Genomic DNA, 15,678 nt, shown 5'->3' with positions numbered 1-15,678 from the left:
CCAAAGTCTTGTTTAATGACTTTTTGATACTTTAGGACAGGGTGCCTTGCCCACTGCTCTTAAACTCAATTTCAGTGTCCACTTATTACAACACTTAAGATTGATTGTTTGTTTTTTTTTTCCTGTTATCGAATCCAAGCTTGTCCTTTCTTATTTTTGGACCATATCCCCTCCTTTCTTAAGGGAGTTCCTTCACTTCCTCTCCCCCCCACTGAGCACTTCACATCAGCTCCTGCCAGGTGACCTGCCTGTGCCAGGGTATGGGTCTCACAGGAGGCTGTTTCCCTCCATCTTTGCAGGAGACAAGGAACAGAATCATGGCCGATAGTAAAAAGATGGCATGTGCTAGAAAATATACAAAAATAAAACAGCACCGACAGGATTTTTTTTAATTGACTGACAGAGTTCAAGCGATCAGAACAGAGCTTGTCCTATTGCTTTGTGCCAGTTCCTCTCTGTTCTGTATTTAAATGCAGTACAGTTGTTTTCACTTTGATGCTGACAGCTGAAAATGACAGTACACATTGGATCTGGATACCTCTGATGGACAGAATGAATTTTAAAGAGAAGAAAGTCTGAGACTGGAGCTCTTGTTCCAGGAGGAAACAGGCTTTTTGTTTATCAATAACCATTTGAAAAATATGGGGGAAAATGAGTTGGTCAAAAATATTTTAGTTAAAGAAAAATACTTTAGAAAAATAATGCCAACTCTGGTTACATTCATGTAACCCTTTCTTTTACAATGGGACAAACTGGCTGGTCCAGTAAATTAGTTCAATATTTTTTTCACATGGTTTTTGCATCCAGTTTAGGCTTACAATATTCCTTGCAGGATATTTGTCCGCATCACAAAACCACTGCACCATTTGATGCATTTTAGTATTCTTTACTCAAGATGTGAGTAAATGCTCACTCAAGGCATTCAACAGGAGTAGAAAGAGTGGCCTAGCTCAGGATTGAGGTGGATTGGCAAAACTATGTAGGGGAAGCTTTTAAAAGGCCTGCCTGAAACTTGCTGTAGTATCAGTCACCCAGGTCTAAGTCACCTCAGTTAATGAGCAGCAAATATTCTTGAACTGTTTCTTGCATGTGCACACACGCATGTAAAAAAGAAAAGACGTAACTCTTTCTTCAGCAAAACTAGATTGTAATAACACTGATGGTAAAACCTACAAAGGCAATTAAATGGATCATTTGGGATGAAACCTCCAATACTTAATTACAATGGGGCAAATTTGGAAATGATGGAGATTGGGCTCCATCGTGACTTGTAACAGAGATTTAAATAACTCTTAACAGTAAATGTAACTTCTTTTGTATATTTTATCCTCTGTCTACTTTACAAAAGGTGTATGGGGTATTTATTTGTGAACATGTCATATTTCTATTGTCAGTTATTGTTTCCTAGATAAGAAATGGTCTTGATTTCAGAGAAAAGGAAAAATGCATGTGTCCAGGCTGATTCCCCATTCCGGCACTTTGAGTGCAGAAGGTGAGGGCCCGCAAGGATTTTTAAAAATTAATACTGGCCACTCCTGGCTGGTATTAAACTTCCAAAATCACAGTTTCTCTCTGACCTTGGGTGGGTAGATGCTGTTACCCGAAATAGGGCCAGGTAGTAAGCTTAGGGAGGACTAATGACCCACCAGAGTTTGGCAGAAAGCAGCATGTTTATTATACTGATAGCTAAGCTCAAAAGAAGGTTGTGGGGGCGGGTGTCACACTTATACTTGCATACTTACGCTCCCAGGACAGGCACGGCACTGGAGATGTCAGGATCCTTCAAGGTAAGTGTCCCACAGCGCAGGGATGGACGGTGTGATGAAGGTAAGTCTTCCTGAGGCAAGATGGAATGCAATGTGGCGAACCACTGGTCAGGCAGTCCGGGCGAAGGGCCTTCACGGGAGGTACAAGCTTGTGAGGGCACTCCTGAGCACATGACCCCTTCCCCTTTTTAAGGACCAGCTCCTCATGGCCTGCGACTAGAGATGACTTAGCCACGTCTGGTTGGTCACACTCCACCTCGGGCAGTGTCCATGCATTGGGTGTGTGATCGCTGCCCAATTAAAGTCCCAGACACCTTGTCTACCTGGGAGCTATTCTGATCTTCCAGCTGTTCAACCAGCCCATTCATCCCACAAGCATTCCAGGAGGGAGGGGGTGGGGGTAAGCCACTTCACAGGTATTCAAAGAGGAATAGGAGACAAAAGGGGGAGGGGAAATTGTAACAGACCTTTTGAGCATACAGGTTACACAGAGCATAGTCATACAGAGCATACAGATCACTACTGCTCCTACAACAGATGCTGCCACCACCCAAGTGCAAAAAAAATGCCCATTTTTGAGAACCCAGGAAGGAACACTTGGGAATTCCTTCCTGTGGGGTACCCTCAAGCCCTTTCACCCCCTAAGCTGAGAGAAAAACAAAGGAAATCAGCTGTTAACAGCTAATTAAACAACATATGCACAAACCTCTTAGGGACACAAAAATCCAATCCTGTTCTTAGAAAAGGTAAATTTTATTAAACCCAAAAAGAAAGGAAATACATTTGGAACTTAGGCTTTTTGCTAGATCTTAAAAGAAACAGTTACAAAAATTAAGCATCAAGATAGCTCTCAAGGTTCAGCTTAAAGGTTACAAGCAAAACAAAAGCACTTGGGGTTAGCACAGAGGAGTCCACAAGCCAATAAGAAATAAAATAAATAACCCTAATCACGTCTTCCTAGACATTCCCTGATTACTCACATCTTTGGGGTTTCAGATAAGTAGGGTTGAGGTATGATGTGTTGCTTTTTCATACCTGGTTTTAAAGATTTTTACTGCATAACTGCACTCCGTTCCCCTCTTTCCTGGAGAACAACCACACCAGACAAAGAGAAGGTGTTTTTTTTCCCCCCCAATTTTAAAAAGTTCTAGCCCTCCCATTGGCTCTTTTGGTCAGGTGCTCACTCCCTTTCTTTTACCTAGCCAGGGAGACTTTTTAACCCTTTACAGGTAAAGCAAGCAGAGAACAGCCACCAAGAGGGACTTTATAGCTAACTGGCTGGGTGTCCATAAAAGGGAACTACCCCCCCCCCCCCATTTATCACAGCATGTCTGTTGTACAGTGCCACGTACAGTGGTTGCTCTTAAAGTCTGGCCACTAAAACCTTAACTTAATAGTTATAGTTACCTCAGTATTTGTAATGTTCACTATTCTTACTATAGGGAAGAGTGAAGTAATGTTATTAATTATCTAAGGCAATTGGTCAGTTTTTAAGGGTTACTGGTATACAGTAATTATGTTTCTGACAATACTGAAAGTTCATATCTATACCATAGATATATTTAAAAATAACTGGAGGACACTGCCCTTTCTTAATTGATATTGGCACAAAGAAGAACCCTAAATCCATATTCCTTAATGTTGGTGGGGAAGTTTGGGTCCTTGATTAATAGATCTAGGTTTGGGCACATGTGTTAGAACACTTCTTGGTTTTTCTCAGTGCCCTTGTCTACAGTGTTTAGAAGTTTGGGCATGCACAAGGAAAGACACCTGAATTAATGGCATGCCTACTTCAGCTTAGAGTCCATCAGTTAAGGGTGCATTGAGAAAGCTATCATCAGTGCTGTGGTTGCCCTCTTCTTCTTCTTGTTCTCTTTTCTTTTAAACAAACAAAATAATCTCTGAAATTATATGAAAAAAATCTAATGCAGTGCGTTAGCCAACACACGTTCTAATCACAAACACATACCACATTTATTGGTATTTTGTCTGTGGTATTAACATTGTATATTGTGACTAAGTTCCTCCTCTGCCTTGGTGGGTCCCATGATCTCCCTCCAGCACCTTCTTTATCCTCACCGCAGGACCTTCCTCCTGATTCCAGATAGCATTTGTACTCAGTCCTCTCAGCTCCTTGCGCTCCTCTTACTCCCAGCTCCTCGCACGCACCTTACTCCTGAAGTGAGGTCCTTTTTAAACCAGGTGCCCTGATTAGCCTACCTGTCCTAATTGATTCTAGTAGCTTCTTAATTAGCTCCAGGTGTTCTAATTAGCCTGTCTGCCTTAGTTGATTCCAGCACTTTCCTGATTGTTCTGCAACAGCTCATTTTACTCAGGGAAAAGGAACCTCCTTAATCTGGGGCTAATGTATCTACCTTCTAGCAGTCTCCTGTAGCCATCTGGCCTGACCCTGTCACAATATATTAAATATGAATGTTGGGTAGTTATGCTAACTGTCTTGTATTATGCTCTTCCCACAGTTCTGTTCACCTACATTAAGGCCTTGTCTACACTGCCTGGGTAAGTCAACCTAAATTACACTACTCCAGCTATGTGAATAACGTAGCTGGAGTCAGCATAGCTTAGGTTGATTTACTGCGGCGTCTGCACCGCGCTGCATTGTTGGGAGACACTTTCCCATCAATTGACTTTACTCCTCTCATTCCAGTGGAGTACTGGAGTTGACCGGAGAGTGCTCTGTGGTCGATTTTAGTGGGTCTTCACTAGACCTGCTAAATCGACCCCCACTTCATTGATCGCAGTAGCATCAATTCCCTGTAAGTGTAGACATGGCCTAAGTACCCCACAATACTTTGCAAAGCTGAAGTCAGCTTTGGCAATGGCAAATACGAAACCTGTTAAAGGCAAGATGTATTTGTTCTATGTCTTGGTACAGGTAGGGAGTGCCTCAGAGCCCCTAAGATTTGGGATGTAGTATCCACAACAAAAGATAAGGTACCCCCGGACACAAGAAAAACAAGATAGAAATCTGATTGGTGAATATGAATCTGGGGTGACCTACAGAGTGATTTTTAGCTCATAAACAAACAAACAATAAATAGGGCTAGTTTGGAGCACAGAAGGGGAACTGAATGCTGTGAAAAAGCTGCTTCCCAGATGGATTGGTAATGCAGTAACACTTTCCTTTCTGTGTTGTATTGCTTTGTCTTTAGACAATAAATTGGCTAAGCTTGGTGGTTTGGTCTCTTGAACACTTTTAATCCTGAGACATAAGTATAGTCAAGCAACTGGCTATATTTTAGACAATAAGTGTGAAGGGTGATCAGTCTAGTGACTCCACAGAGTTGCACATGTAGCATTTTCTATTTCTGCTTCCCTTGTTAAATATAGTGTTCAACTTTAATATAGTACTCTTCATATTGTTAAATGTTTATCAATAAAAGACACAGGCCCAGAGAAGGTTTCTAGATTCTTTTTCTAGAACATTGGTTCACTTTGGCATTTCCCGTCTCTTGTATGCTTTATTTCTAAGTTATAATGTGGCAGTAATGTTGCTGGGTTAATTATTATTTGTGTGTTTATTTATACAAAGTGCAGTTTCCAGATAAAAATTACTGATCCTGATTCTCCTCTTTAGTACACCAGTGTAACTGAGAAGTAAATCGGTTGAAGTCAGTGGAGTTACACTGTGTAAACAGTGTGTGAGCAGAGAACTAGGTTCCCTGTCTCTTGCCAGGTGGATTTGAGTGTCCTTAAGCAGGAAAAGCATTCCTAGGGCCTGATTCTCATTTACACTAAGGCCCTTTTGTATTGTTCTGGCAGTGTAAATGGATCATAAAGTAGGTGGGAATTACCTTTTACATTCACTGTAGGGCCCTTTTACACTACCAAAGCAGTATAAAGGGAGACTTAATGTAAATGAGAATTGGGCCCTCAGTTGTTGTTTTATACAACTGAGTTTTGGATATAACAGTGTATAAGGTTTCAGAAGGAATAATCAAACACTGAGATATTCCCCATCTTGCAGCTATGTAATATAGATGAATTTATTCATAACAAGCATGTCTCAAAACCTAGTAAGCCAACATATTACCCCAGCTTCCCTCTCTCTAGAGTGCTATTGCGTACCATGCTGCCACAATATGATCTTCATTATGGTTATTTCCTTTTTTTAAAAAACAAGGAATGTTGGATTATTATTTTTAATATAACTACTGTAATTTAATCTGCTGTTATCTTGATATAGCATGTAATTGTGAGGAGAGCAACAGAGTATGTGAATTTTTATGAAGACATAATTATGATGTGTATTGGTGTCGCGTATACAGATCCAATTATATGCAATGATACCAAATAATCAAAAATAAGTGAACTGTGGCATGTGTGTGCAGTATTTCATTTGGAAAATTCCGTGTAGTAGCTGCTTTATTGTTTAAAAAGGCAAAAGTAGTCTGGGTTGTAGAATATCCACCTACCCAAACCTTTTGAATTATTGGCTATTCATTTAAAAAAAAATGCATAGCTCCAGAAATACTGATTATTTTTTTCCTCCATTTTTACATGAAGAAAATGAATTCTCTTTGGGATGTGTATTCTGAGTTTCAATCTGATGTTATAAAACCCTGACGGAAGGCTTTTTAAATACCCTTCAATCTGATTTCGCTATTCATTTGAAATCCTTTTCTGTTCCTGACTTCCAGTGGTTTCTCTGAAAGGAAAAGCCATAATTTTCTCAGCAATCATTACTGTACAAGGCAAACAATATAAATTAGGCTTACACATGAAATGTCTCTCTTTGATTTCCAACTAGGTAGAATATTGTTGAGATCTCACTTTTGGACACGAGGCGTGGTGACTTAGAAACATTGGTACCACCTCTTCCTTAAATTCATGTATTTATCCTTTAATTGGATTTACCTGCCCTATGAAGCAAATACCACCCCTGCGACTACAGTGTCTCCTTTAACAGCAATACCAGCACAGTTCCTCTGTGAAGGGGAGGGTAGCATTCCAGTGGATGTGAGCTCTGCAGGGCCCCCATAGGCATAAATAAATAAAGGTGGGCTGGGAATCCACTGTTCCACAGACTCCTCTTTTCTCCCTCCTTAGGAGGAGGCAGCATGTAATGGTCCTAGGGACTCCTGCCGCCTCAGGGGTTTCCTCACATCCCCCTTGTGGAGCTACCTAGCATGCAGATCAGTAATCAAGCTTTGTGCTAAGAAAGACCCTATTCCAGCAATACACACAAGCACATGTGTAACTTTAAGTATAGAGGGACTACTCACGTGCTTAAAGTAACACGTGGTTTTCTGGATATAGGCCTTTGTCTCATGTGAATTGTGTCACATACGAAAATGTTAAAGGACTTGAATAAAATTTTGAAAAACATTATATTTCGATATGATGTCATAGTACATAATATTTTTCTATTTCTCCTTAGTAATTTTTTCACATCTGAGACAACTTGCAAGAAAACAGTAGCTTTTCTCTCTAAAACCTTGTTGACAAAACAGTGGAGGTGTACACACTGAAATGCTCCTCCTGCTGATGTAACTCCCCTGCTATGTTGACATAATAAAAACACCTCCATGAGAGGCATAGAACTTATGTTAGTGTAGTTAGGGCAACACAGGGTCTGTGTAGACACTGTGTTCCTTACATTGGCTATTGGCTGTCACTCTTGTCAATTTCACGGCTCTGCTGGAGCCGTGAAATTGACAAGAAAGCTGGCTCTCTGGCTGCTGCCTGGTCTCTGCTCTCAGCCAGGCTGCCACGCAGGGTCTTGGCTTGGGCTGCCACCCTGGCTCCCTGCTGAGCATGGGCGCCCTGCTGCCGCCGTCGGAGGAGAGAAACCCTGAGTGGCTTTCCACCTGTTCCTGGTGGGGAGCATGGAGGCAAGAAGCTCCATGACACTGCCCGCACCCACGCACGCTCCCAGCTGGGAGCAGGAAGGCGAGAAGCCCTGGGTAGCTGCCTCCCACCCCCCAGCTTGTGGCTGGAAGCATGGAGGCCAGAAGCCCCGGGGGGTTGCTAGGCCCCTGGTGGGGAGCTGCATGGAGCTGAGAGCCCTCTCTCTTCAGTCAGTGGAAGCGCTCCTGGTGAGGGGACTGACAGAAGGAGGGTAGTGTGAACATCATCCACCACAGTAATTAATGTGAGGTAGGTGACCAGATGTCCCGCTTTTAAAGGGAGAGTCCTGTATTTAAGCCCTCCTGCAAGTGTCCCGCCTTTTTCTTAAAAACGGGCAGATTGGTATTTTCTGTCCCCCTCCCCTCCATCAGTAGTGCTGGCCGGATCCCCCACTCTCCAGCCACCCGTCCACCAGCGGTGAGTTGCGGGAGCCGGGGGGGGTGCAGTGGCTCACAATGGGGATGGGTATGCAAGGCTGGTGGCAGCGCAAAGATGCAGCACGAGGAGCTGGCTGCTCCCCTGCTGGTCTGTCAACACAGTCCCTCTGCCTACCAGCTCTCGGCCAGCAGGGTCCCGTTCCATTTCCAGCTGGCACTGGCTGCATGCTGCAGTGGCTGGTGAGTGTGGGGAGGTGCCAGGCAGTGGCCGGTTACATGTCACCTCTGCTGCCTACCCATCCGCCTTTTATGTGCTTCCCATCTTGCTGTCCTCTCCTTGCTTTGCCCCTTGACCCCTCCCCCCCCCGCCCCAGTGTTTGTCCATATCCCCTATGGCAGGGTGCGTCCCACTCCCAGTGCTGCGTGGAGAACTAGCTCCTGGCGGGCGCGCTCAGCTCACCAACAGCCTGGCTGGTAGGCTCCTTCCTTCCCCACTGCCTCTGGCTGGGCTGGCCCCCTAGGAAAGCGCAAGGACCTCCGGCCTGGGGCACTGGCCTGGAGGAGCCGAGCCCTGTATGTGTGAAAGCCCAGCACAGCGCTGGCATGGGAGAGCGTCTCCTCTCCTCAGCTAAGCTCAGGAGTGGCGGGTGGGGGGAAGCAATTTCCAGCCTGTTCACGCCCCGAATCTGCAGGCTTCACAGCAGCCCCTTTCACCCACCCACCGCTGACCTGCGTCTGTCCCCGGGGCCCAGCCAGGCATGGAGGGTGAACAGTGATGGGCAGGGAGGGTCAGATCCGTTGGTCACCTCCCCTGTGTAAGAGAGGAGTATGAGAGGTGTGTGTCATCTCTCCCAGTGTGTGTGTGGGGTGGGTGTGTGTGTGTGTGTGTGTGTGTCACCCATCCCCCTGTGAACCCTAAAGCCTTAAAGATAAGAAGGTAAATAAAAAGAATCCAACAACGCAGTATTTCTTTTTAACAGGCTCAGTCAACTTGATGTTAATGTGAATGTTTATACTCTGTAGTTTTGATTGATTGCCGTTGAACTCGCTTGAATATGAGTAATTATAGCAGGTGTCCCATATGCAGTTTAGGGGAAATATGGTCACCCTACCAATAATGTCTTTTGAGGGAGACTTTCAAAGCTAAAGAACTTTAATGACAGCAGTGGCCTTGGCCCAATAGACCTACTTAGGGGGAACATTATGAGTCTAAAATTAGGCTACAGTTTTCCATCATAAATATTACATTCTCATTTTTTTAAGTGCTCAATTTTTCTGCTGGTGACTGCTTTGGTTTGCACAGAACATTTGAAGGGCGCTCTTACCTTTGATTGATTTGAGGAACATTCACAATGTGTAAAATCAATGCAGACTGAGGGAATAAAAAGAAAAATAAAGAACTGTGGTGACTTTTGGTAATATTTATGAAGAAAGTCCTAACATTTTTTAGTTTCATTAAAACACACTGATTTTTTAAGGTTAGATGCAGATTATATGACTTCAGTTTTTTCTGTTATTAAAATTACTTTGTGTCCTATCTTTCATAATGTATTTTATAATTCTGCCTATACCACAGAACATTGCCAATCTAAAACTGGATGTCTGAACTACACTTTTAAGGATAAATATTTAGTACAACACATTACTTTCAGGGTGGATTTTAAAAAGTAATCAGCATTGGTTCAGATCTACTCTTAAGGGTGGATTTTAAAAAGTAATCAGCATTGGTTCAGATCTACTCTTAAGTCAATGACAGTTGCAGAACTGTCATTGACTTAAGTGGGAGGAGCAGAGTTAAGCCGATGGTGAACACTTTTGAAAATTCCACCTTAAATGTAAAATACTCTTTATTTTTGAAAGGCCAATTAGTAAAACATTGGGGGGGGGGTTAAACCTATTATTAATGTAAATGGTTTAATGAATCAAATTGTTTTCAACAAAAACAATAATTATCTTGGTTTTAAACATTCCTATGCACTGTTTGTGCCCGAAGCACTGCATGAATACTTGTTTATGCAAACCGCAAAAATGGTGGAAAAGTATTACAATGGGAAAAAATAATTGAATGTATTAGAGATAAGGAAAGGAATTTGATTTTAAAAAAAAACAACCAAACATTGGCTTTTAATCTGACAGGTTCCGTTTTTAATTTATATCAGTTTGAGTACTTTTTCAGTCATTATATATTTCTTAAACCAAAACTTCTTCAAAATAACTTTCTTTAGCCCCTTCCTGTTTATAGGGTATGCTAATTTTAACTGGAGGAAGGCACACTTTAAAATCAACTTAATAATTTAAAAATGTTTGAGCTAAAAGCTAGGGGGATGGGTAATAGAATAAAGAGCTTTTCACCTCCAGCTAACTGTTCAAATTCAGACTAGGCTTGTACAGTGGGATTTTCAGAATCGTGAATTGACTTTCCATGGGACTTGTGGTACTAAATCACTTAGCTGCTTTTGAAAATAGCACCCAAGGTGACTAAAGGCATTAACCACAGAATGTTTTATGGCCTGTGTGCAATTGGCTAATGTTCTCAGTCCATTTCCTTAGTTCAGGTGTCAACATCATTACAGTTTAATACTGGCACTAAAGATTGAGGGCATGATTTAATGTCTATTGAAGTTAGTGGAAGTCTTTCCATTGATTTCAATGTACTTTGGATCAGTCTTTGAATCTTTATGAAGACTGGACTACCCTTTCATCACTAGATGTGGCTCCTCCAGGTCAAAGTTGAAGCACACTGGTGAGCTAATATGGGGAAGCTTGCACAGTTGATATTTGTAAATAGACTTGTTTCCATAGCTGTTCATCTGTTCACTTTTCACAAGCATAAATTAACTTATTAAAAATGACATTGTGGTGTTATGTTCATCCCTTACATTTTTTTCATAAATTGGAAACAAGCAATATTTACTTTAAAGCAGTAGGATGGAGATTTTTTTCTTTCACACAGAAAATTGGTGGTGGGGGAGACACCAGCAGACAATAAATTCCATAGTGCAAATGTGTAGGGAAACAGGGATTTTCTTAAGAGCATTTTCTTAACATTCAAAGAAAATGTATGTATACTATCTTTTTGGAGTCCTTTGCTATAGTTGTGGAAATGCAGCTTCAGTGCTGTAGCTCCCAAACAGTTATTAATATGGTGCTGTACCAGTGTGAAGGAGCATCTAAGAGGGAACAAAATATAAATAAGGATATTCTCTTTTTATATTTTGCAGATACCTTGTTGAAGCTGAACATGTTCTCGCATCTCCACTATTGATGTCTAGCGCAGAATAGATATTCCAGACAGAATCAATAGATCCATTTGCAGTAGGACCATCGTACATTAATACAAGATGGAAGACACATACAAAGACAGGACTTCATTAGTGAAAGGGGCTAAGGACATTGCCAAGGAGGTGAAGAGACAAACTGTAAAGAAGGTGAATAAAACGATAGACAAAGCTCAGGATGGGTATACACAGAGATCCTACAAACAATTCAAGGACGAGGAAGATGATGACGACTACTATACCCAAGGAGGAAGTTATGATGGAGAAGCCAATGATGATGAAGGGTCAAGTGAAGCAACTGAAGGGCATGATGAAGATGATGAGATTTACGAGGGGGAATATCAAGGAATCCCAAACACAGGGCAAGGCAAGGATGGCATAGTGGCCCGAGAGCAACCCATCCATGATGAGTATAAGGACCGTCATGAACTGGAAACAGAGAGGAAAGCTGATGAAGAGGAGCTAGCGCAGCAGTATGAGCTGATTATACAAGAGTGTGGACATGGCCGTTTTCAGTGGGCCCTCTTCTTTGTTCTTGGAATGGCACTAATGGCTGATGGGGTAGAGGTTTTTGTGGTTGGATTTGTGTTGCCCAGTGCTGAGACAGACATGTGCATACCCAATTCTGGATCAGGATGGCTAGGTGAGTCAAATCTATATGATTCTACTGTATGACAAATTACATTTGTAGTCTGTCTACTTATTATTTTGCCAACACTAATGCTTGTTAAGAAAAATAAATATTTTTCTCTATTAAATGTGACTTTGCAAGTCTCTAAATGTATTAGATGGCTGAAATGCGTTTAGTGAAAACAGTAATTTTTTAAAATTTTGTTTTGTTTTGTTTTTCACGGTCAGTCAACAAAAGTAGGTACACAAATACTGTTGTAGTCTAAGGGCTTGTCTTCAGGATTTTGTGCATGGCAAGCTGGGGTGTAACTCTACCGTCCACTAGCTTGTCACACAGTAACTGGCCATGTGGTTCTTTCCTCTCAGCACACTAGAAGTTCTGTCATGCGCTTCGACCTACTGTTTGAAATGTTGCTTTCAGTTACAGCAATAGACATCCAGAAGAACTATATTAAAAATATTATCTGATGAGTGAATTATTCTGGATTTACCCTGGTGTAAATGAGTACATTGTGATCCTACAGCATTAAAATTGTTTGGTTTTTTCACCTTTATAGTGCATGGTTTTGTTAGAACTCTTTCTCATTTTCACGTTAGCTCAGTTTTGCTATTGTTTTAATTCTTATCCCTTTGTTCTTGATTGTTTTGGAACTATCTGAATTTCCTAAATGTTCAGAATGTAAAAATTAGACTGTCCTACAAAATTTAAGTTATGACAGAAGCTGTCTTACTAAAGTATTAAGCCTATTTCAGATGGAATTCTCAGCATTGATGCCAATAGTTTACTCGCTAGCTTTTAATACAGTGAATCAGATTCTGTTCTCATTTACACCCGTGCACTCTCACTGGCTTCTTTAGGGATGCATGAATATAATTGAGGGCAGAATTTGCACAAATAAGCATCCTTTGAGACCGTCTTTGCTTTTATATTAGTTGAAGGCTCATATATTTTGTTGCTCAAGACAAAAGACATTAGTTATTTGTGTGGTGCAAAGGTTAGTCTTTCATTAAAATTAATGAAGACATCTAATTGATGACCGAGAGAGATGGCTGAACTCCTATAACAGGGCAAGCTACCTGGCTTCTACCATAGCAGCTAATTCCCTCTGATACTTTTCCACCAGAGAGGTCAGGCTGCCTATATCGTCTCCTCCCGGGGCTCGATTTCACATCTTGGCAGGAGGTGCTGCCATGATGGGAAGGTCCATTTTTATTGCAGCTTCAGTCTTCGCCCCCTTCTCCCAAACGCTAATACAACCCTGCCATTCTCTAAGGGCTCCCACATTTTGATCATGTTGCCCAGCAGCCAGTTCTGGCTTTATTTCTTCCCTCCACTCAATCACAGTAGGGATTGCTGTGACCACCACCACCCCCACTTGTTTCCCTCACCATAGGTACCTGGGTCTGATGTATTTCTGAAATATACAGACTGTACCCCCCTCTTGACTGCCCATCTCTTTGTCTCCCTCTTGGTCTTCGGGGATTTTCCCTTCCCACCGACCTCATTATTCAAGGGGCATACCCTTTTACTGTGTCCTGTCTCTCCGCTCTAAAATGTTTGGGTGGCCCCTTACTCTGGGACCTTGCCCTCACATGCTTCTATTTTTTTCTTATACGTCCCCCCCCATAGTATTCATACTGCCTCCTGTGGCACTCAAATCTTCTGTGCCCTGTTCTTCCACATCAGAAACACACACACACACATTCCTCTCATGTAGGAGGCAGTGGTCTCCCTGCCAGCACTGCTGGGCTCCAAACCCCACCATCTGTACCTTCCACTGCATGGCCCACTGTGCCTTCTGTTGCTGCCACTGTTCCTGCAGAAGAACTACCTATGTCCATTGCTGCTGTTCAGACAGCAGAGGAACAGCTTCTTCCAATTGCTGCACTGTTTCCACTTCCCTCCTTAATGGTAGATGACTCTGTCAAATCCTGCCAACTACGCCAGTTGTAGTGGACTGGCCACCTCTTGTGTGACCCTGCATGGCCTAGGATTGTGCTACAGGCAGCCTGTCTCAGTTCCCCCTCTTGGATTGTTCAAGAAACATAGACTCTTTTGTTCATTCCCATCCCTTCTTGAGTTGTGCACTATTAAATGAACAAACATTCAAAATAAAGTTTTCAAGTCCAGCCAAAAGTTCACACAAACAAAAGCTTCTCTTTCTCCTCCCAGGACTTCCTGCCTGGGGCCTTTCCTGCTTTGGCAGGCCACTTTCAGGCCCTACCTGGCTGAAGTTTGAGTCCTAACTGTCGGGACTCTTTGCTAGAACCTGCTCACTCTTGGCAGTCTCTAATCCCTGAGCATTGCCTTCTTCTGCTGCCCGTTATAGGGCAATCATCCTGATCTCTGCCAGGTGTGGCTCCTTCTGTCGTCAAGGTTGGCTACGCTGTTACAGTGACATTAAAATGATTTCTGGCAAATCTTAACTAAGATTCACTACAGAACTGTCTGAATTTATTCCTTAGAAATTATGTAAATAGAAACCTCATTTGTAAAGTTAAGAAAAGAGAACACACTTAGCTATCTGAGTATCATATAATAGTCTCATGTCTCAAATATGGAAATCATAATAAATGTTCCTATATCTTTTTGTAGAACAATATTAGATTCTGTGTTATAGAATTATTTATTTGGTAATACCTCTGTCATAAATATAAAGGGAAGGGTAACCACCTCTCTGTATACAGTGCTATAAAATCCCTCCTGGCCAGAGGCAAAACCCTTTCACCTGTAAAGGGTTAAGAAGCTGAGAGAACCTCGCTGGGACATGACCAATGAGGGGACAAGATACTTTCAAATCTGGAGCGGGGGGAGGAACAAAGGGTTCTGTCTGTCTGTGTGATGCTTTTGCTGGGAACAGATCAGAAATGCAAGCCTTCCAACTCCTGTTAAGTTAGTAAGTAATCTAGCTAGAAAATGCGTTAGATTTTCTTTTGTTTAATGGCTGGTAAAATAAGCTGTGCTGGAGGGAATGTATATTCCTGTTTTTGTGTCTTTTTGTCACTTAAGGTTTTGCCTAGAGGGATTCTCTATGTTTTGAATCTGATTACCCTGTAAGGTATTTACCATCTTGATTTTACAAAGGTGATTCTTTTACCTTTTCTTTAATTAAAATTCTTCTTTTAAGAACCTGATTGATTTTTCATTGTTCTTAAGATCCAAAGGTTTGGGTCTGTGTTCACCTGTACCAATTGGTGAGGATTATTATCAAGCCTTCCCCAGGAAAGGGGGTGTAGGGCTTGGGGGGATATTTTGGGGGAAGACATCTCCAAGTGGGCTCTTTCCCTGTTCTTTGTTTAAAACGCTTGGTGGTGGCAGTATACTATTCAAGGACAAGGCAAAGTTTGTACCTTGGGGAAGTTTTTAACCTAAGCTGGTAAGAATAAGCTTAGGGGGTCTTTCATGCAGGTCCCCACATCTGTACTCTAGAGTTCAGAGTGGGGAAGGAACCTTGACAACCTCTTTAAAAGATTAACACACAAAAGCAAGGAAAATCAGAATTAAGTCTGCCATTGCAGTCTTATCTTCCCCTAATATGTACCGACTGTACTGTGACACCTTGGGTCATCTTAGCAATGGGGCCCACAAAAACATAATGGTATTATCTGCCCCCTAGCAAAATACAAGTGCTGAAGATTGCAATACTACAGCACAAGCGGTGAACATAATATTTATATCCATTATATACACAGCATGCATAGTTGGAATAACTATATCCCCAATGATATGTCGTATTCCTCCACATTATGAGTCTG

The 15,678-nt window shown here is 42.1% G+C and overlaps 1 protein-coding gene across 2 annotated transcripts in view; it reads left to right on the top strand.

The window, feature by feature from the left end:
* The window catches only part of SV2C (synaptic vesicle glycoprotein 2C), a 201,253-nt gene that overhangs the window by 27,282 nt on the left and 158,293 nt on the right, over window positions 1–15,678 (top strand). For both annotated transcript variants that reach the window (XM_074952703.1, XM_074952704.1), the window contains exon 2: window positions 11,236–11,935. In XM_074952703.1, coding sequence (XP_074808804.1) covers window positions 11,356–11,935 — 580 coding nt within the window. In that variant the 5' untranslated portion in view covers window positions 11,236–11,355. The remainder of the gene's footprint in view (window positions 1–11,235; window positions 11,936–15,678) is intronic.

Source organism: Natator depressus, chromosome 5 (genome assembly GCF_965152275.1).
Source record: "Natator depressus isolate rNatDep1 chromosome 5, rNatDep2.hap1, whole genome shotgun sequence".
In the NCBI taxonomy this organism is placed as follows: Eukaryota; Metazoa; Chordata; order Testudines; family Cheloniidae; genus Natator; species Natator depressus.
This window is presented reverse-complemented; position numbering and strand designations above follow the sequence as displayed.